The sequence below is a fragment of the Cherax quadricarinatus genome, chromosome 8 (genome assembly GCF_038502225.1).
Source record: "Cherax quadricarinatus isolate ZL_2023a chromosome 8, ASM3850222v1, whole genome shotgun sequence".
In the NCBI taxonomy this organism is placed as follows: Eukaryota; Metazoa; Arthropoda; class Malacostraca; order Decapoda; family Parastacidae; genus Cherax; species Cherax quadricarinatus.
The window spans coordinates 6419922-6443893 of NC_091299.1; the positions used below are offsets into that span (position 1 = coordinate 6419922).

The 23972-nt window shown below is 41.9% G+C and overlaps 1 protein-coding gene across 2 annotated transcripts in view; it reads right to left on the reverse strand.

The window, feature by feature from the left end:
- The window catches only part of LOC128685223 (probable peptidoglycan muropeptide transporter SLC46), a 74216-nt gene that overhangs the window by 13483 nt on the left and 36761 nt on the right, over window positions 1-23972 (reverse strand). Inside the window, exon 1 of one of the 2 annotated variants that reach the window (XM_070082815.1) lies at window positions 3728-3900. The exons of the other annotated variant lie outside the window; for it this stretch is intronic. Coding sequence (XP_069938916.1) covers window positions 3728-3751 — 24 coding nt within the window. The 5' untranslated portion in view covers window positions 3752-3900. Of the gene's footprint in view, window positions 1-3727; window positions 3901-23972 lie in introns of those variants that run through there. 2 annotated transcript variants of the gene reach the window in all.

Below are 23972 nucleotides of genomic sequence, written 5' to 3' on the forward strand. Positions count from 1 at the left end.
CCTCTAGTCTAGCAATTTTCATTATTTTACTCGCTAACATATAACAAATAGTATTTTCCTACATAAATCTGTTTTCCACAATGTGTATTCTAAAAATATTACATTTCGGCATTATCTAAATCTGGAATCTTTAGTGTGCTTTCAGAAAAAAAAATCCAGAGAATATTAGTCAGCGTCATTATTAATCATTATTTTCGAGCACACGAAGATATAATATATATATTAGCTATGTGTACGATATAATATATATATATATATATATATATATATATATATATATATATATATATATATATATATTATATATATATATATATTAGCTATGTGATTTTATTTTTGTTCTTGCACGAGTGTGAGGTAGAGTGGCTGGGGACGAGGTGAACTGAGGCAATGCAAGCTGTTACTGCAGCAGTTTATAGTTACCCAGGAGCAGGGAACAGCAGTCATGGTGCTGGGAACAGCAGCCATGGTGCAGGGAGCAGTCAGCCATGGTGCAGGGAATAGCAGTCATGGTGCAGGGAACAGTCATGGTGCAGGGAACAGCAGTCATGGTGCAGGGAACAGCAGTCATGGTGCAAGGAAATTTTCGGTGCAGGGAATAATCAGTCATGGTGCAGGGAGCAGTCAGTCATGGTGCAGGGAACAGCTATGGTGCAGGGAGCAGTCAGCTATGGTGCAGGGAGCAGTCAGCCATGGTGCAGGGAGCAGTCAGCCATGGTGCAGGGAGCAGTCAGCCATGGTGCAGGGAGCAGGCAGCCATGGTGCACGGAGCAGGCATCCATGGTGCAGGGAACAGTCAGCCATGGTTCAAAGTAATGGTGCAGGAAATGGTCAAGAAACAGGGAACTGAGTCATGGTGGAGGGAGCAGGTACAGGGAGCTGTCAGTCATGGTGCAGGGAACAATCATGGTATAGGAAACATTCAGGATGGAGGGGCTGTATAGTCCTTGTGGCTTAGCGCTTCTTTTTGATTATAATAATAATCAGGATGGAGGGAACTGTTAGTCATGGTGCAGGGAACAGTCAGTCAAGGTTCAGTGAATTGCCAGTCAAGGTGCAGGGAACAGTCATGATACAGGAAACAATATCGGTGCATGGAACTGTCAACCGTGGTGCAGCGAACAGTCATGGTATAGGAAAAAATCAGAAGTGCAGGGAACTGCCAATCATAGTGTAGGGAACAGTTATGGTACATAAAAGAGTCAATGCACAAGAAAGGATCATGATGCAAGAACCAGTCATGTTGCAAGAACCAGTCATGTTGCAAGAACCAATCATGGTGCCGAGAAGTCAACCAAGATGCAGGGAACAATCATGGCGAACAGTCATGATACAGGGAACAATGTCACGAAACAAGGAAATCATGGCACAGGGAACAGTCACAAGTAATGTCCATCACCATGAAGTTTCTGTACCTGAAATAACGTATACATTAACACCTCTTTATGACTAATCAGATGAGAACATGTCAACACTTCATTACAATTCTGTTTGCTAACCTGGACCCATTATGTGCCTCGGTAATCTTTTGACCTCCGCCCACACTATGGGTGTAAATAAGTTTATTTAGGTACAGATACTCAAAAGTACAATTATCATACATAGTAACATGTGTGTAAATTACCTAGGATAACCCCCCCTCCTCTTGCAATATCTTGTTATTTAAAGACTGCCTGTAAGTTACGGTAGAAATCAGCCATGATTATAACTTTAAACATTAAAATAGCTAAGTAGCGTAACAGTGTGAAAATGTGTGTATAGTAAAAGAAGGTGCGATAGGAATAAAGTGAACTGAGTTACTGCCATGAATTTCAAATGGAGAGGATCAGCTTACAGTAGCAGGTACACGAATGTTAGGTATACAAGAAATCATTCCCTTTCTATAGCTTCATTCATTATGTATCTTTTATCTCTCTTCCTAAACTGGCTCATGCTAGAACAGGCTCCTGGCAGGCAATCCGTTCCACTCTTATTACTGTAATCAGGACACCAGTGGAAATAAGTTCAAGGATCCCAATGGAAATAAGTCACTGACTTTTCTGGGTTATCGTAGGTAATCTACACATATGCTGCTATGTATAATAATATATGTAACTGTATTTATGTGTACCTGTACCTAAATAAACTTACTGCTGTATAATAAAAAAAGGAACATGAAAGGAAGTAAGTCAATTCGTCTGACTTTTTTGGGATTATCCAAAGTACATTACACATGTTACTATGTATGGTAACTTTAGTCACCTAAATTTATGTATGTTTATTAAGGTACCTATACCTTAATAAACTTACTATTACTAAATAAATTACTAAATAAATAAATTACTAATAAATAAAAACTATGTTGGTAAACGTAGACATCGGAAAACTTTAGAAATCTACAGAAAACGTGGCGCAACTTTGGGATAACTCCGCCAGATTAAACACAGCTCTACATCTTTGGGTTTGCCGCATGATGATGCAACACTTCACTCATAATCATGTTAAATGAGTAGTATATGTTTTCTTTGCAGTTCGCTTTTTTCTGCATTTTTCTTGAATGGATCTATCTGACCCTTACAGGATATACACAAAGTATATAAAAAATGTATGAGAGGTATGTCAATACTGTACTGATGTAAACAATTCCTGTACTAAGGGGCGAGGGAGACGCCCTCCCTGAGCTCTTTCTCTTAAACTGAGCAGTTACTATTATATCTTTGTAAATCTAAAATCTTTGTAAATCTAAAATTATCAAAGGCTCGAGTTTGGTCAGGTCTGATATTAAAATCATAACAATTTTCTCTGCCATAGACAGCCCGGTCGATTATGTCACTTGACAAGAGAGGAATGGTGGTGACCCGCCCTACTACACGCGTAAGGGCGACGTCATTGACCAGCTTTTACAAAGAATGCATAAATTATCTTTTATAGCTGGAATAACATGCTGTCTTCAACCTCCGAGATGACAAATAATGCGGACTGGAGATCACTGGCTTGTGACATGTCTCTGCCTGCCAGACACAACCTATAAGCAGCACTTATTATTTAACCTACACATCTCAAAACAAAACAATGAAACGTAGTTCTGACCAGAATATAAAACAAGCATAAATAGCAGGTGAAAAAAGGGTTCTCTTTTCTATGATAATTTAATTTCGAATTTAAAATCGTCCACCAAACATCCACTGGAAACACTCATACATTTGAGGATTTTTCCAAATATACAGGCATACCGTTGCATCTTCACTGAGCTTGGACACTAGTTAACCGGAATAAAAAATAAATTTTTATAATTCCTCAATAAATATTTGGTTGATTCATTTACATACACATTATTAATCCCGATTAAGACTCGATACGTCACTAAAACCACACTAACTATTCACTGCAACAGTAACTCAGGTTATATCTTTTATTCTGCATATCTTACCTTTATCATCTATTATTCAATAAATTATATCACTGGAAATAAGTCACTCTGACTTTTTTGGGTTATCCTAGATTCTCTACACATATGCTGCTATGTATGATAACCTATGTAACTGTATTTGTGTATACCTGAATAAACTTATGTGTGGGAGTTACACGCATGTGTGCGGGCGCATGGATAATCAGAAACATCAAAATTCTTGCTATCGTTACAAGCATTTACCAATATCACAATCACATCACTAATACAGCCCCACCACACATACAAAAAAAAATCTACAATGAAAAGAACACAAATGGCCAACGTTTTCACACTTACATTAGCACCCGCTTCAGTATCCATGTTTACAGGAACTTGCTTCCACGAGCGGCTGTTATTAAGCAGAAGAGAACTCTGTACGCTGTGTCTAAGCAACTTGTGGTCGCGCTGTTCCTTTGAGCTCGACACCTTGAATATATATACAAGCGACCAGCCCAGGTCGCTGCCGGAACGTTCACGTACGGGACACGATACGTTTTAAGGGGCGGGACATAGCATTCTGAACCGGTCTGTGTCTATGTGTTTTTTTTTTTTTCCACGAAACGGCAGCAGAAGCAGCAGCAGGCGCCCCAGTAAGTAAGTAAGTTTATTCAGGTATACATAAATACAGTTACATAGATTATCATACATAGCAGCATAATAAATTTTTTTTAATAGAGGAAGGAAAGTATCAGCACTTCCCTGTGCGTGACTTAAATGTGGCAGTTTACAAAGACTGGGATTATTATTAAGGTATATAGACAGACTGGTTATAAATGACCATAATTTTAAAGGGGTGGACCGGTAAGCCAGCGGAAGGCCTCGGTCAGATGACCAAAAGCTCCAAAGGCGGGTCATCATCTGACTAAGACCCGCGTCAGGAAACATTTGTCCTGTTTCCTGACGAACCTTACCTAACCTAACCTACAAAGACTGGGATATAATGGTACCTGGCTAGGATCTGCAGCTCCTGGTTCTCTTGGGTGTTGAGTTTACCTCTTACTAGTAGTAGTAGTAGTAGTAGTAGTAGTAGTAATAATAATAATAATAATAATAATAATAATAATAATAATAATCTTTATTTCTATATGTACATGATACAACTTATACAGACCTGATATAAATGACATAATATATATAGAAAGCCCCTTATTATGTAGAGCATTTCGGGCAAATTAGGTTACTTTTGTCCCCATGATGCAGCCCATACCGGTCAACTAACGCTCAGGTACCTATTTACTGTTAGGTAAACATGAACAACTTAAGGAAACAAGTCCCAAAGTTTCCACTCGTACTCTTGCTGATAATATAGTGCAAGAAAATGGGATAGTACCTGACTGGGATATGAAGATACACGACTGGGTTAATACACGACTGGGTTATCATGGTGCCTAACTGTGATATGTTGATACCAAATTGTAATTTGTTGGTAACCTTTGGAGACATAGTTATATCTAACCTTAAAACTACGGCACTATAACACACATTATGCAATTTAATACGTACATGGACGTTCACAGAAAATGAGTTTCAGCTCAATAACGATGTTTAGAAGTATGGATTGTGTGTGTGAGAGATAGATAGATAGATAGATAGATAGATAGATAGATAGAGAGAGAGAGAGAGAGAGAGAGAGAGAGAGAGAGAGAGAGAGAGAGAGAGAGAGAGGAGGATACCAAGGTTCTTTAGCTCTTTAGTGATTATATTCAGTACATCCACTCACAATTCGCCCATTTGTTTCGTTTTTGACGGTGAAGTATAGGTTAATTTGCACAATCAGTGTCATCCTTTGTAGACGATACAAGAATATGCATGAGACTGTCATCCACCGAGGACACGGTCATTCTCCAGATATAAACCGAGTTTTCCAATGGGCAAAGGAAAACAATATTATATTTAATGAGGACAAACTTCAACCACTCTGTTACGGAAAACTGGAGTAAACAGCAGCTAGAAATGAGTATACTACAAACTCTAATCATACAATAGAGCAGAAAAGTAGTGTGAAGGACTTGGGATTGTTAGTGTCAGAGGATCCAGCCTTCAAGGATCACGACAGTGTCACCATCACATCTGCGAGGAAAATGATAGGATGGACAGTGAGATCCTTCAAAATAAGGAATGGCAAGCCATTGACGACCTCCTTCAAATCACTTGCTCTCTCCAGGCTGGAACACTGCTGCAAGTCAACAGCTCCATGTGTGTGTGTGTGTGTGTGTGTGTGTGTGTGTGTGTGTGTGTGTGTGTGTGTGTGTGTGTGTAAAAGAAATCACAAAATGCGTGACTGCAATTATATAAAAGCAGTAAGCACATGAAAACGCTCAGGTTGTACTCTCCTAGTTATGGGGTAATCAGAATTAAATGGTTATAACTGACCATAATTTTTAAAGGAATGGAGGGGTATGCCAGTGGAAGGCCTCGGTCAGATAACCAAAAGCTCCAACGGTGGATCATCATCTCACTAAGACCTGCGTCAGGAAACACTTGTCCTGTTCGTCCCGTATTTTATTTACAAATAACCGGGTTCGTCCAGCCTTAGTCTCGTGGACCCTATCATACTTATTCTTAAAGCTGTGTATGATGTTTGCTGCCTCCTCTTGCGCACTGGGTTACTGTAAGTTCCGACCATCTTTCGGCTGAAGAAATATTTCTTGACATCCATGTAGTGCAGTTGAGGGTATTAATTTCCAACAGTGTCCCCATGCACCCGTTTCCCGTTTCTAGACATTCTTTCCAGTGTCTCTCAGGTTCTATAAGTATTTTGGAAATCCTTATCATGTCTTCCATGGTCATTTAATAGTCGTCAGTTTAATTTTTAGCTCCTTTCGGGACTAGTTTCACTTCAAATCTTTGTATTCTATAGGTTTTTTATATGGCTGATGATATGGATTGTATCACTAACAGCCTGCCTGGTTAGAGAACGGGGATCAAGCCTGCAATAGCGTTTTCCTCAAACACCCACACGGGTCTATCGCGCCTCAGGAAGTATCATACAACCCAAATATCTCAACGAGTGCACACACACACACACACACACACACACACACACACACACATTTGAATATATAAATAACTAACTATATATTTATTTATTTATTTATTTATTTATTTATTTATTTATTTGAACATGATACATAGAAGTACAAAGAAATACAGTGGTTAAGTGTAACATGCCAAAGCCCCTTGTATGCAGAGTATTATGGGCAGGCTTAAAATTAACTTAAGATTAACTAATTAATGATATATTCAGTGGTAAACATTATTGTAAACAAATAACAATTAAGCACAAATGAGTATTTCAAAGACAGGTCATATGGTCATCTACTATGTTGCTGTGTATTCAGTAGAATGGAGTATTCTGTTAGGTAATGTAATTAAAAATAACAAAGTTTGATAGGGTCACAGGTTAAACATTTATGAGATACAATTATTCAGTATTTATTTAGTTGAGGGTGAGTAAGTGATTTTTAAGAAGAGACTTGAATTTATAATCAGTGTTTCTTTTATATTCACAGGTAATGAATTCCAGATTTTTGGGCCTTTTATGTGCATTGAGTCTTTGCATAGTGTAAGATGGACACGAGGAACATCAAAGAGTGATCTGTGCCTTGTGTTATGGTCATGTGTTCGTTTGAGGGGAGGGTTTATATCCGAGTTAAGTGTTCTATGTATGTAGTAGGTACAATAATAAGTATGGATGTTTTGTATGGTGAGTAGGTTTAGAGTTTTGAATATTGGTGGAGTGTGCTGTCTGTAGTGGGAATTTGTTATCATTCTGACTGCAGCCTTTTGCTGGGTAATTAATGGTCTGAAATGGTTTATTGTTGTTGAGCCCCATGCACAAATTCCATTTATTTATTTATTTATTTATTTATTTATTTATTAATTAATTTGAACATGATACAGTGAAGTACAAAGGAATACAGTTACTACAGCGCAACATCCAAAGCCCCTTGTATGCAGAGCATTACGGGCAGGCTTAAAATTAACTTAAGATTAACTAATCAATGATATATTCAGTGGTAAAAACATTATTGTAAACAGATAACAATTTAGCACAAATGAGTATTACAAAGACAGGTCATATGGTCATTACTGTGTTGCTGAACATTCAGTATAATGGAGTATTCTGTTAGGTAATGTAATTAAAAAATAAAGTTTGATTGGGTCACAGGTTAGACATTTATGAGATACAATAATGAGAAACATTTATGAGATACAATTTATGAGATACAGTTATTCAGAATTTATTTACTTGTGGGTGAGTAAGTGATTTTTGAGAAGAGACTGGAATTTATAAACAGTGTTTCTTTTATATTCACAGGTAATGAATTCCAGATTTTAGGGCCTTTTATGTGCATTGAGTTTTTGCATAGCATGAGATGGACACGAGGAACATCAAAGAGTGATCTGTGCCTTGCATTATGATCATATGTTCTGTTGAGGTTTGTAAGGAGACGTTTGAGGGGAGGGTTTATATCAGAGTTAAGTGTTCTATGAATGTAGTAGGTGCAGTAATAAGTATGGATATTTTGTATGGTGAGTAGGTTTAGAGTTTTGAATATTGGTGGAGTGTGCTGCCTGCAGTGGGAATTTGTTATCATTCTGACTGCAGTCTTTTGTTGGGTAATTAATGGTCTGAGATGATCTATTGTTGTTGAGCCCCATGCACAAATTCCATAGGTGAGATAGGGGTAAATAAGTGAATGCTATAGGGCCAGGAGGGCTGACTGTGGAACATAGTACCGTATCTTCGATAGTATGCCTACGGTCTCGGAAATTTTTTGGGAAATTTGTTGTATATGTGTTCTAAATTTGAGTCTATTATCAAGGTGGATTCCTAAAAATTTTCCCTCTGTGAATTTTGTGATAGGTGATCCGTTTATCATTATGTTAAGAGGGACGTCTGTAGCTCTGTTACCAAACTGAATGAAGTAGGTTTTGTCAATGTTTAGAGTAAGTTTGTTAGTACTCATCCAGGTAGATATTTTCTGTAATTCGGTATTTGCAGTATTTGCTAGTGTGACTGGGCTCAGGTGAGAGAAAACGTATGTAGTGTCAGCTGCAAATAGTGTGGGTTTGAGTAGTTGCGATGCATTTGGTAGGGTGTTTATGTATATGAGAAAGAGAAGAGGGCCTAGGACACTTCCCTGTGGGACACCAACTGTAATTGACTGTGCTGAAGAGTTTGCCCCGGTTGTGTACACATATTGGCTTCTGTTGCTGAGGTAAGACTTGAGGTAGTTGAGGGAGTGCCCTCTTATACCATAGTGCGACAATTTTATATGGAGCAAGTCATGGTCAACTGTATCAAAAGCTTTACGTAAGTCAATGATGATCCCCAGTGGGATTTCTTTTTTCTCTATTGCAGTGTATATGTGTTCTAGCATGTGTATAATAGCATCATTAGTATTTTTATTAGGTCTGAACCCAAATTGACAGGGGTTGAGTATGTTGTAGGAGATGAGGTAGGAATAGATTCGCTTATGAATTAATTTTTCGAAGATTTTAGAGAGAGGATGTAAGTTGGATATTGGCCTATAGTTATTCAACTCTGTTTGGTCTCCTCCTTTATGGATCGGGGTGACCCTTGCTATTTTGAGAACTGTAGGGAAGGAAGAGGATTCTATGGATTTGTTAAAGAGTGTTGCAATGATTGATGATAGTACTTGTGACGCTTTTTTTGTATATAAAGGGTGGTAAGGTATTTAAATCTCCTGTCTTGTTTTTTAGTGTGTTGATAATAAGGGAGACTTCAGTAGGGTTAGTCGGAGCTAGGAACAGTGTGTTCGGGTAGTTGTTTGGGTGGGGTATCTGAGCTTGGGATTTTATTGGCAAGGTTTTTTCCTATAATGGAGAAGAAATTATTGAGTCTGCTGTTTCAGTTGGTGGGAGCTTGGGTTCATCTGGTTTTGTTAATTCAATTTCGCTATTTCGTGATATCTTTTTTGTTCCTAGTATTTCTGATAGAGTTTTCCAGGTCTTTTTTGTATCACCTCGTAAGTTGGATGATCTGTTCTCATAATACAGTTTTTTAGCCCTTCTTATCAGGCTGGTTAGGACTGACGAGTAACGTTTTGTTTGGTTTCTGGTTATGTGACCCATTCTGTATTGTTTTTCGTATAGGTGCTTTGCATTTATGGATTTGAGGATGCCGGGTGTTAGCCAGGGACTGTTCAGTCTCTTAGCTGTCATCTGTTTAGTTTTTTGGGGGTAGTGCTTGTTATAGAGGTATTGGGTCTTTTTTAGAAAATTATTAATACATTCGTCAATATCTGAATAGATTTCTAGCTCAGTGTGCCAGTCAATGTTTGTCACTGCTGCTGTGAAGTTATTAATGGCTGTCTCATTGTGAAGTCTGAAAGTGACTTTAGTAGTGTCTTGGGGTAATTTGCCAAGATTTGTGGTGAGGAAGGTAGGGTAGTGATCTGTGGTACTATCTGTGATTATGCCTTATTTTAAAGGGGATATGGTGTTGGTCCAGATGTGGTCAAGTAGGGAAACACTAGTCTCTGTAACTCTTGTAGGTTTTGTTACTGTTGGTAGCAACATGCAGTTACTCATAGTGTTTGTGAATTCAGTAACGTGTGGATCCTGGTCTTGCAGGAGATTTATATTGAAGTCACCTGAGAGTAGTAAGTGATCTTTGTTCATGCGTGCATCAGTTATCATACTTCCTAGGTTTTGACTAAATTGGCTAATGTTTAACTGTGGAACTCTGTAGATGTTTATCACTGTGAGAGGTTTTTGTAGGTATTTGGATTTGAATTTAGCTATTATAAATTCCCCATGTTCATCCCTTGTGCAAGTATTAGTGATACATTCTAGTTGGTCTGAGTAGTATATAGCTGTGCCACCCCCTTGCTGGTCTGGCCTACAGTTGTGTATGGCTGTGTAACCAGGAATGGCATAGACATCTGTAGTATCAGGCTTTAGCCAGGTTTCGGTGGGAGTAATGATGGATATACTGGCATGCAGGAAATTTAGTAATGCTATGAGATCATTGTAATGTTTACTTAAAGATCTGATATTGTAGTTAAAAACAGTTATGTTTTTGTTGGCTCAGAGAAGTGCCTTTGATTGTTCTGCTGTGTAGTAATTACAGTAACTGTTTGATTCATTTAACTCATTCAATAAGAGGTTGGTATCAGGATCAATGCTTGTTATCATAAGATTTATAGTGAATCTATAGTTAGATATATATATATATATATATATATATATATATATATATATATATATATATATATATATATATATATATATATATATATATATATATATATATATATCAGCATCACGCAAGGGAAAGGAGAAGAAAAGATTGTGTTAATTTTACTTCTTATTAAGAACAGACTGAGCGTCGCCCAGCCCAGGATCAATACGGAGAAGGTGGTACACGTACAAGACTCGTCCAGCCCTGCCCACCCATGTTAGTCCCCCTCCCCCTAACTCAATCCACCTCCCTTCCCCCCCTCTAACAATCATCCACTACCACAGTAATTGGCAAATTGTTGCCTTTGTTACATTACATTTCGTGTTATATATACTCGCATGATTCGGCTGGTGCTTCAGAAGGTTCAAGTTGCTTGCATCACTAAACTACGCTCACTGGTGCTTCAGACGGTTCTGTTAGAACACTGGTTGTTGCTTGCACCACTAAACTACGCTCACTGGTGCTTCAGACGGTTCTGTTAGAACACTGGTTGTTGCTTGCACCACTAAACTACGCTCACTGGTGTTTCAGAGGGTTCTGTTGGAACACTTGTTGTTGCTTGCACCACTAAACTACGCTCACTGGTGTTTCAGAGGGTTCTGTTAGAACACTTGTTGTTGCTTGCACCACTAAACTACGCTCACTGGTGCTTCAGACGGTTCTGTTAGAACACTGGTTGTTGCTTGCACCACTAAACTACGCTCACTGATGCTTCAGACGGTTCTGTTAGAACACTTGTTGTTGCTTGCACCACTAAACTACGCTCACTGGTGCTTCAGACGGTTCTGTTAGAACACTGGTTGTTGCTTGCACCACTAAACTACGCTCACTGGTGCTTCAGACGGTTCTGTTAGAACACTGGTTGTTGCTTACACCACTAAATTACGCTCACTTGTGCTTCAGACGGTTCTGTTAGAACACTGGTTGTTATTTGCACCACTAAATTACGCTCACTGGTGCTTCAGACGGTTCTGTTAGAACACTGGTTGTTGCTTGCACCACTAAATTACGCTCACTGGTGCTTTAGACGGTTCTGTTAGAACACTGGTTGTTGCTTGCACCACTAAACTACGCTCACTGGTGCTTCAGGCGGTCCTGTTAGAACACTGGTTGTTGCTTGCACCACTAAACTACGCTCACTGGTGCTTCAGGAGGTCCTGTTAGAACACTGGTTGTTGCTTGCACCACTAAACTACGCTCACTATTGCTTCAGACGGTTCTGTTAGAACACTGGTTGTTGCTTGCACCACTAAACTACGCTCACTGGTGCTTCAGGCGGTCCTGTTAGAACACTGGTTGTTGCTTGCACCACTAAACTACGCTCACTGGTGCTTCAGGCGGTTCTGTTAGAACACTGGTTGTTGCTTGCACCACTAAACTACGCTCACTGGTGCTTCAGGCGGTCCTGTTAGAACACTGGTTGTTGCTTGCACCACTAAACTACGCTCACTGGTGCTTCAGGCGGTCCTGTTAGAACACTGGTTGTTGCTTGCACCACTAAACTACGCTCACTATTGCTTCAGACGGTTCTGTTAGAACACTGGTTGTTGCTTGCACCACTAAACTACGCTCACTGGTGCTTCAGGCGGTCCTGTTAGAACACTGGTTGTTGCTTGCACCACTAAACTACGCTCACTGGTGCTTCAGGCGGTTCTGTTAGAACACTGGTTGTTGCTTGCACCACTAAATTACGCTCACTGGTGCTTCAGACGGTTCTGTTAGAACACTGGCTGTTGCTTGCACCACTAAACTACGCTCACTGGTGTTTCAGAGGGTTCTGTTAGAACACTTGTTGTTGCTTGCACCACTAAACTACGCTCACTGATGCTTCAGACGGTTCTGTTAGAACACTGGCTGTTGCTTGCACCACTAAACTACGCTCACTGGTGTTTCAGAGGGTTCTGTTAGAACACTGGCTGTTGCTTGCACCACTAAACTACGCTCACTGGTGCTTCAGGCGGTCCTGTTAGAACACTGGCTGTTGCTTGCACCACTAAACTACGCTCAGTGATGCTAAAACAGGTTCTGTCTTGGTAAATGAGTGACAGCAGAAAATCACAAGGCTCTGTGCTCCCTCTGGCTCACATTCTGCCAGGAACATGTGTGACTAACACATGACTATGACGATTAATGTTGAAATATAACACAGCTGTTCATACTTAACATGAATGTTGAAGATGGTACACAAATACCAAGAGTGATGCTGAACAGAATGTTGAAGGCAACGTTGCTGTTACGATTGTGTCCTGTTTATCCCAGCTGGGCTTTGTAATCAACTAAGATAATAAATAGATCACAGCTTCTGATTTCAAAATTCTTCTTGCAAAACCCAAACGTCAATTTCCTTCCTTCTCTCTTCATTTCTTCTTCTTTTTTTTCTTTTTTTCTTCTTCTTCTTCTTCTTCTTCTTCTTCTTATTATTATTATTATTATTATTATTATTATTATTATTATTATTATTATTATATTCACTGGGAAGGCACATGATTCATATAATGACTGGCAACATGTAAAGTCGTGAACACAAGTTCGAAAATCAGAGGAAAGGGAATTAATTGATTTACAATTCTTATGGATCAGCGGGGCTGTGGTTCGTACGTCGGTTTACGTGCGGCCAGCAGTAACAGCCTGGTTGATCAGGCCCTGATCTACCACGAGGCCTGGTCACAGACCAGGCCGCGGGGGCGTCGACCCCCGGAACCTCGTCCAGGTATACTCCAGGTATTCCATCACACACTGGATTGCTCCTTCGTGATCAAGTCAATAAATCAGTCAAAAAACCTACTCTGATAGAGAAAGATGAATATATCTTTGGTATATCTACACCAAACACTATAAATAATATTAGGAAAGAAGTAAATAGTACATCCGAGTCACTGGAATAGAGTTAGAACGTAGACTAACAACTTGCAGTGTGAGAAGACTGACTTGTACCTTAAGTACTTCTGGCAGTCTGGCAGAAACACACATGATCAAACTAAATGTGCAGTACATGGTCAACCCTCAAAGGAGGTTCCTTGACGCTGGTGAGGGGCTCTTGATCTGGGGGATTAGATCTGTGCTCCAGTTTCCTGAATTAAGCTTCAATACCTTCCATCCCCCCCCCACAGGCGCTGTATAATCCTACGGGTTTAGCGCTCCCCATAATTATACTAATAAGTACATGGTCAGTCTTACATAGTCATGTTCTTGAACACTTTGTGCTTGATTGACCAAGTATTGAGGAATACTGCGAGAGACAGTATAATAACCTGTGTGATACGTCAAAGTATCTTATTAATGAGAGTAAAACATTTTAAGCAAATATACTAGATTTGCTTGCAACAGATAAGTCAATTGTAGATATTAATCCAGATGTGCTCCTGTTAACCCTCTTGGGACATAGTTCCTAGGTCTTGTGTGTGCTCCTGTTAACCCTCTTGGGACATAGTTCCTAGGTCTTGTGTGTGCTCCTGTTAACCCTCTTCGGACATAGTTCCTAGGTCTTGTGTGTGCTCCTGTTAACCCTCTTGGGACATAGTTCCTAGGTCTTGTGTGTGCTCCTGTTAACCCTCTTGGGACATAGTTCCTAGGTCTTGTGTGTGCTCCTGTTAACCCTCTTGGGACATAGTTCCTAGGTCTTGTGTGTGCTCCTGTTAACCCTCTTGGGACATAGTTCCTAGGTCTTGTGTGTGCTCCTGTTAACCCTCTTGGGACATAGTTCCTAGGTCTTGTGTGTGCTCCTGTTAACCCTCTTGGGACATAGTTCCTAGGTCTTGTGTGTGCTCCTGTTAACCCTCTTGGGACATAGTTCCTAGGTCTTGTGTGTGCTCCTGTTAACCCTCTTGGGACATAGTTCCTAGGTCTTGTGTGTGCTCCTGTTAACCCTCTTGGGACATAGTTCCTAGGTCTTGTGTGTGCTCCTGTTAACCCTCTTGGGACATAGTTCCTAGGTCTTGTGTGTGTTCCTGTTAACCCTCTTGGGACATAGTTCCTAGGTCTTGTGTGTGCTCCTGTTAACCCTCTTGGGACATAGTTCCTAGGTCTTGTGTGTGCTCCTGTTAACCCTCTTGGGACATAGTTCCTAGGTCTTGTGTGTGCTCCTGTTAACCCTCTTGGGACATAGTTCCTAGGTCTTGTGTGTGCTCCTGTTAACCCTCTTGGGACATAGTTCCTAGGTCTTGTGTGTGCTCCTGTTAACCCTCTTGGGACATAGTTCCTAGGTCTTGTGTGTGCTCCTGTTAACCCTCTTGGGACATAGTTCCTAGGTCTTGTGTGTGCTCCTGTTAACCCTCTTGGGACATAGTTCCTAGGTCTTGTGTGTGCTCCTGTTAACCCTCTTGGGACATAGTTCCTAGGTCTTGTGTGTGCTCCTGTTAACCCTCTTGGGACATAGTTCCTAGGTCTTGTGTGTGCTCCTGTTAACCCTCTTGGGACATAGTTCCTAGGTCTTGTGTGTGCTCCTGTTAACCCTCTTGGGACATAGTTCCTAGGTCTTGTGTGTGCTCCTGTTAACCCTCTTGGGACATAGTTCCTAGGTCTTGTGTGTGCTCCTGTTAACCCTCTTGGGACATAGTTCTTAGGTCTTGTGTGTGCTCCTGTTAACCCTCTTGGGACATAGTTCCTAGGTCTTGTGTGTGCTCCTGTTAACCCTCTTGGGACATAGTTCCTAGGTCTTGTGTGTGCTCCTGTTAACCCTCTTGGGACATAGTTCCTAGGTCTTGTGTGTGCTCCTGTTAACCCTCTTGGGACATAGTTCTTAGGTCTTGTGTGTGCTCCTGTTAACCCTCTTGGGACATAGTTCCTAGGTCTTGTGTGTGCTCCTGTTAACCCTCTTGGGACATAGTTCCTAGGTCTTGTGTGTGCTCCTGTTAACCCTCTTGGGACATAGTTCCTAGGTCTTGTGTGTGCTCCTGTTAACCCTCTTGGGGTCTAGTTCCTAGGTCTTGTGTGTGCTCCTGTTAACCCTCTTGGGGCCTAGTTCCTAGGCCTTGTGTGTGCTCCTGTTAACCCTCTTGGGGTCTAGTTCCTAGGCCTTGTGTGTGCTCCTGTTAACCCTCTTGGGGCCTAGTTCCTAGGCCTTGTGTGTACCCACATTTCCTCGCGCTACTCTCCACAGGACGGATATGGGCTGCGTAATAATCTAGAATCTTTAGTGACAAAAGGAAATATTCATGGAAAAGCACTGAACCCGCAAATGCCATACAACGTCCGAATAATGGTGGGCAATCAAATTCGATACGAGGAAGTGGATGAAAATTGGTCAGGTTCCTGAGATCAAGAGCCCTTCACCAACACCAGAGCAACCACCACCATCAGGAAGGGACCAGGTTAAGTAAGGTTTGTTAGGAAACAGAAGAAGTGTTTCCTGGTCCACCCCTTTAAAAATCATAGTCATAGTTTTAACCATTCAGGTACTTGCTATTTTTGTACACTAGGTATTACGGAGTTCAATAATTTCTTTGATTACGATGTTATCAAATGTTAGTTTATTTAGCGAAATATGAATACAAACGTAAGATTTCCGATTTATAATCTTGGCAAATGAAGTGGCGTGGTATTTCCTGCTTGTGTGATTGAAAGATGGATTTTTAGAGATTAAGATAGTGTGTGTGTGTGGGGGGGGGAGGGGAGGGGTTGGCTTTTAGTTGTCCGGTGATATGTGCATCAAAAATGTTTCTCTTCGAGTATATACACCGAGAGGTGGGCCTCTTTCAGTGTATATACACCGAGAGGTGGGCATCTTTCGGTGTATATACACCGAGAGGTGGGCATCTTTCAGTGTATATACACCGAGAGGTGGGCATCTTTCAGTGTATATACACCGAGAGGTGGGCATCTTTCAGTGTATATACACCGAGAGGTGGGCATCTTTCGGTGTATATACACCGAGAGGTGGGCATCTTTCAGTGTATATACACCGAGAGGTGGGCATCTTTCGGTGTATATACACCGAGAGGTGGGCATCTTTCGGTGTATATACACCGAGAGGTGGGCATCTTTCGGTGTATATACACCGAGAGATGGGCATCTTTCGGTGTATATACACCGAGAGGTGGGCATCTTTCAGTGTATATACACCGAGAGGTGGGCATCTTTCAGTGTATATACACCGAGAGGTGGGCATCTTTCAGTGTATATACACCGAGAGGTGGGCATCTTTCAGTGTATATACACCGAGAGGTGGGCATCTTTCAGTGTATATACACCGAGAGGTGGGCATCTTTCAGTGTATATACACCGAGAGGTGGGCCTCTTTCAGTGTATATACACCGAGAGGTGGGCATCTTTCAGTGTATATACACCGAGAGGTGGGCATCTTTCAGTGTATATACACCGAGAGGTGGGCATCTTTCAGTGTATATACACCGAGAGGTGGGCATCTTTCAGTGTACATACACCGAGAGGTGGGCATCTTTCAGTGTACATACACTGAGAGGTGTGCATCTTTCAGTGTATATACACCGAGAGGTGGGCATCTTTCAGTGTATATACACCGAGAGGTGGGCATCTTTCAGTGTATATACACCGAGAGGTGGGCATCTTTCAGTGTATATACACCGAGAGGTGGGCATCTTTCAGTGTACATACACCGAGAGGTGGGCATCTTTCAATGTATATACAACGAGAGGTACGTCTCTGTTTATATACACTGAGAAACACTCTCTCAGTGTATTTACGTCTTTCTTGCACGAGAGAACAACTACCTGGGTAGTTGCTCTCTTGATTGCGTAGGTAACCAAGTACCGCGAGTTACAACTTGCGTAGGTAACCAAGTACCGCGAGTTACAACTTGCGTAGGTAACCAAGTACCGCGAGTTACAACTTGCGTAGGTAACCAAGTACCGCGAGTTACGATTTGCGTAGGTGACCAAGTACCGCGAGTTACGACTTGCGTAGGTGACCAAGTACCGCGAGTTACAACTTGCGTAGGTAACCAAGTACCGCGAGTTACAACTTGCGTAGGTGACCAAGTACCGCGAGTTACAACTTGCGTAGGTGACCAAGTACCGCGAGTTACGACTTGCGTAGGTGACCAAGTACCGCGAGTTACAACTTGCGTAGGTGACCAAGTACCGCGAGTTACGACTTGCGTAGGTGACCAAGTACCGCGAGTTACAACTTGCGTAGGTGACCAAGTACCGCGAGTTACAACTTGCGTAGGTAACCAAGTACCGCGAGTTACAACTTGCGTAGGTGACCAAGTACCGCGAGTTACAACTTGCGTAGGTAACCAAGTACCGCGAGTTACAACTTGCGTAGGTGACCAAGTACCGCGAGTTACAACTTGCGTAGGTGACCAAGTACCGCGAGTTACAACTTGCGTAGGTGACCAAGTACCGCGAGTTACAACTTGCGTAGGTGACCAAGTACCGCGAGTTACAACTTGCGTAGGTGACCAAGTACCGCGAGTTACAACTTGCGTAGGTGACCAAGTACCGCGAGTTACAACTTGCGTAGGTGACCAAGTACCGCGAGTTACGACTTGCGTAGGTAACCAAGTACCGCGAGTTACAACTTGCGTAGGTGACCAAGTACCGCGAGTTACGACTTGCGTAGGTAACCAAGTACCGCGTGTTACAACTTGCGTAGGTGACCAAGTACCGCGAGTTACGACTTGCGTAGGTAACCAAGTACCGCGAGTTACAACTTGCGTAGGTAACCAAGTACCGCGAGTTACAACTTGCGTAGGTGACCAAGTACCGCGAGTTACGACTTGCGTAGGTGACCAAGTACCGCGAGTTACAACTTGCGTAGGTGACCAAGTACCGCGAGTTACAACTTGCGTAGGTAACCAAGTACCGCGAGTTACAACTTGCGTAGGTGACCAAGTACCGCGAGTTACAACTTGCGTAGGTGACCAAGTACCGCGAGTTACAACTTGCGTAGGTGACCAAGTACCGCGAGTTACAACTTGCGTAGGTAACCAAGTACCGCGAGTTACAACTTGCGTAGGTAACCAAGTACCGAGAGTTACAACTTGCGTAGGTAACCAAGTACCGCGAGTTACAACTTGCGTAGGTAACCAAGTACCGCGAGTTACAACTTGCGTAGGTGACCAAGTACCGCGAGTTACAACTTGCGTAGGTGACCAAGTACCGCGAGTTACAACTTGCGTAGGTAACCAAGTACCGCGAGTTACAACTTGCGTAGGTAACCAAGTACCGAGAGTTACAACTTGCGTAGGTAACCAAGTACCGCGAGTTACAACTTGCGTAGGTAACCAAGTACCGAGAGTTACAACTTGCGTAGGTAACCAAGTACCGCGAGTTACAACTTGCGTAGGTAACCAAGTACCGAGAGTTACAACTTGCGTAGGTAACCAAGTACCGCGAGTTACAACTTGCGTAGGTGACCAAGTACCGCGAGTTACAACTTGCGTAGGTAACCAAGTACCGCGAGTTACAACTTGCGTAGGTAACCAAGTACCGCGAGTTACAACTTGCGTAGGTAACCAAGTACCGCTAATTACAACTTGCGTAGGTAACCAAGTACCGAGAGTTACAACTTGCGTAAATAACCAAGTACCGCTAGTTACAACTTGCGTAGGTAACCAAGTATCGCTAGTTACAACTTGCGTAGGTAGCCAAGTACCGCGAGTTACAACTTGCGTAGGTGACCAAGTACCGCGAGTTACAACTTGCGTAGGTAGCCAAGTACCGCGAGTTACAACTTGCGTAGGTGACAAAGTACCGCGAGTTACAACTTGCGTAGGTAGCCAAGTACCGAGAGTTGCAACTTGCGTAGGTAGCCAAGTACCGCGAGTTAAAACTTGCGTAGGTAACCAAGTACTGCGAGTTACAACTTGCGTAGGTAGCCAAGTACCGAGAGTTACAACTTGCGTAGGTAACCAAGTATCGCTAGTTACAACTTGCGTAGGTAGCCAAGTACCGCGAGTTACAACTTGCGTAGGTAACCAAGTACTGCGAGTTACAACTTGCGTAGGTAGCCAAGTACCGCGAGTTAAAACTTGCGTAGGTAACCAAGTACTGCGAGTTACAACTTGCGTAGGTAGCCAAGTACCGCTAGTTACAACTTGCGTAGGTAACCAAGTATCGCTAGTTACAACTTGCGTAGGTAGCCAAGTACGGCGAGTTACAACTTGCGTAAGTAACCAAGTACCGCGAGTTACAACTTGCGTAAGTGACCAAGTACCGCGAGTTACAACTTGCGTAAGTGACCAAGTACCGCGAGTTACAACTTGCGTAGGTAGCCAAGTACCGCGAGTTACAACTTGCGTAGGTGACCAAGTACCGCGAGTTACAACTTGCGTAGGTAGTCAAGTACCGAGAGTTACAACTTGCATAGGTAGCCAAGTACCGCGAGTTACAACTTGCGTAGGTTACCCAGTACCGCGAGTTACAACTTGCGTAGGTAGCCAAGTACCGAGAGTTACAACTTGCGTAGGTAGCCAAGTACCGCGAGTTACAACTTGCGTAAGTAACCAAGTACGGCGAGTTACAACTTGCGTAAGTAACCAAGTACGGCGAGTTACAACTTGCGTAAGTAACCAAGTACCGCGAGTTACAACTTGCGTAAGTAACCAAGTACCGCGAGTTACAACTTGCGTAAGTGACCAAGTACCGCGAGTTAAAACTTGCGTAGGTAACCAAGTACCGCGAGTTACAACTTGCGTAAGTAACCTAGTACCGCGTGTTACAACTTGCGTAAGTAACCAAGTACCGCAAGTTACAACTTGCGTAAGTAACCAAGTACCGCGAGTTAAAACTTGCGTAGGTAACCAAGTACCGCGAGTTACAACTTGCGTAAGTAACCAAGTACCGCGAGTTGCAACTTGCGGAGAAACAACAGCAACGCGACTCTCATAAATATCAGCCACGAAAACCAATACGTTGGGAATTCTTGACATAAAATTATGGCGATCTGTTTGTCGAGCCTTAGTTTCGTCTGAAGGGCTTCACTACACAGTATTATCATCAGTTCTGGGCCTTTTAAAGGGGGTTGATCCCCAGCTCTTGGGCCCCTTGGGGATTGATATCTACCTCGTGGACTTCTTAAGTAAGTCTTTGGGTTTGATATCCAGCTCCTGGTCCTTTCGAAATTATTGATATCCATATGGACCTCTTAGGGGGTTGACATCCAGCTCTTGGAGCTGCAGTATTGATTTCCAGTTCCGATAGTTGAGCTGTAGCTCCGGGATCTATTGAGTAAGTTGAGACGCATCTGCTGTCTCATGAGGACTGTGTAGTGCCGCTACTAGGCCTACTAGGGATAGAAGGGGGCTGGGATTATTATATACCTATCTCGGATCGGGCAGCGACCGAAACACGTTTAGATTTTAATAAAAAAGTAACAAAAAATGATACCTAAAAAGACCAAAAGCAATGCGAACCTTTCTTCGGGTTAGATGCATTAACGTGAAATATCTGAAGCCAATCTGAGGAGGCTTACGAGGGAAGGAGGTAAATCATGGCGTTCAAGTTAGGCTAAAGTCCCGCTTCTCCAGCCGGTAATCACGAGACAATCACTGCATTCAAATGATAATCGAGAGTGTTGTTATCTAGCCTCTTGATAACAGTTATGATGGGCTTGAGGAGGAATTTTTGCGGAGGCTGCAGAAATAAAGATAAAAGTGACTACTCTCCGTATAGGGTAGAAATATAACTTACTGGAATGAGAAAGTTTGAGACTTGTCAGCGCTGTGGCTGGTGGACGTCTGAATCAGTCATTCATTGATGGACTATTAGATCCTGAAAGAAATTTGCTTTAGCGCTGACAGTAGTTAGTAACAATAGAGTCATCAAGCATCTTAAAGCTAGCAAAGTTTCAGAATTTATCATCATACCAAACTAAGTTAGATGCCACTAAGTTACGTGCTGAGGCAATGCGGTATATTTTAATGAGCTTAGTTTTGTCAGATTCAACATGAGTCTTATTCACTTTATATTCCAGACATCACAAACGGTATCTTAGAAGACATAAAAATTGTAATACGAATATTATAGCGCCATATTACATCAAAATTGCTGGGAATGTGAGAGCTGACGAAATGGCAGAAAAAAAACAATCATGGGATGAAATAAAAACTAAATATTTGGTGAAATACTGAGGTTAATTTCAAGGAAAATGTATGTAAAAATGGGGGTGGGGATAGAATCAGCACAGGTATATTATTTTTGTACATTATTACAATGTGTTAGATATAGATGTAGTGTGTATTTATAGTTGGAAAACTGAAACAGAACAATGAAAGTGGCGCAGTTATAATTAGGTCAACGATGCGACGCCCGAGAACTTGACCTGTAAGCAGCTTTGTAAGGCAGCCGCAAGTGCAGTTTTCGAGGCATCGTTCACCACAGAGCTTCAGACGATTAGACATCGTGGAAGAGTAGTCACTTGGAGACTACCATCCATAACGGTGATGGTAGGAAGACTACAAAGTTGGGTGTCAGAGCGTGTGTGTGTCCTGCCAGGGACGACGTCAACAGAACAGTCCCTCTGTGATGATGACGTTATGTTTCAGGACGAATATATATAATGTATATGGAGAGGAGAAAAACTTCTCTTTAAAACATTTATACAAAATTTACTTTCTAGATAAATTACTGTTATTATTATTATTATTATTATTATTATTATTATTATTATTATTATTATTATTACTACTACTACTACTACTAATGAAATACAGCAAAGTACAAGAATAGAGAATTGATACCATTAATATTGATGAATTAAGTAGACAAGCGCCAAGCAAGACTTCTAGTACTCAAGACTAAGAGGGAGTCTCAACTTAATAATGATTAAGTTGTTAGTCCTTCGTGAATGTTGCAACAACCATGGATACAACTGACAGAACTTTAAGAAGTTGACGGTTGTGGATTAGCTAATTGACAGTGGTGGATCAATTGCTTGACGGTAGAGGATCAATTACTTGCCAGTGGTGGATCAATTGCTTGACAGTTGTGGATCAAATACTTGATAGTGGTGGATCAATTACTTGACAGTGTTGGATCAATCAGTGCAGTGGAAGTCTGGTCATGTTGTTACCTTCACCCACGTGGAGAGCATCACAGCCTTGGAAAAAAATTTGCATCTCTGGTCAAATTCTGGAGCATCTGACCATAAGCACTTTTTTTGTCAGTCTGTTTAGTGGAGGTGTTGACTGACACAGTAGTTCAGAGTCAGCACAAATTACCCAGGAAGAGCAGAGGTCAGATTACCCTCGCGCTTGTATAGCTTAACTCACGAAATCGTAATGACACGATTGCAAACAAACCATACCACGGGCGGGGTTAGAACCCGCGATCGCTAACGCGACGGTCTGGAGTTTTGAGACTCTCTGATCGCGGGTTCTATCCCCCCCCCCGTGGTATTGTTTGTATAGCTTACAAAGTTACGTTCAGAATTTCATAACAGGGAATTGCAACATTTTTTTAAGGTTATTTAAAACCGGAAACACTGTTGAGAAAACCGTTTTAGTTACTTTTTTTTTTTTTTTACAAAATTGAATTTGCAGGTTAGTGAATGTCATCTACCTTAACTCACAGAGGAGCTCGCTTGAGTTAGTGCCACAATTTCATCTAATTATTGATTCGTCTTAAGAGTACATTAATGTAATTATTATCAAGGCAACTCTTTGTACTTTCTGGAATATTCAGATTTGTTATACAGAAAACTTTTAACAAGTTCAGGTAGGTGTTAGGTTTGTCAGGAAACAGGACAAGTGTTTCCTGACGCGCGTCTTAGTCATATGATGACCCATAGATGGAGCTTTTGGTCATCTGACCGAGGCCTTCCACTGGCTTACCGGTCCACCCCTTTAAAAATCACGGTTATGACCATTTATGTTTTAACAAGTTAATGCTCGTACTTCGGGTTGTGTGCGGCCATCAGTAACAGCCTGGTTGATCAGACCCTGATCCACCATGAGGCCTGGTCACAGACCGGGCCGCAGGGGCGTTGAGGCACCCCCGAAACCCTCTCCAGATATACTCCAGGTAAACAACTGAGGACCTCTGTAACTTGGTTCCCAGTCCCGGGAGACAGGATGATGTCTCTATTGGATTCAGTAATACGAATCTTAACCGAGTCATCTATAGGATTAAGAGCCGCGTCAGGAGACACTTGTCTCCTGACGAGAGTTATAACACCAGTGGATACACTGTACCTTCAGAATGGTGAACCAGTGTGAACGATAAAACTGTTACATTATATCAGTTAATTAATGTTGCTTAATATTCAATAAGAACGGTCATTTAGGGGAGAAACAAGAATACCGCTCGTAGCTCGGTTGGTAGCGCACTCAGTTCACATACTAAGGATCTGTGGTTAGATCCCCGACATGGGTGGAAATGTGGAGCAGAGCACGTTTTCTTTCACCTGCTA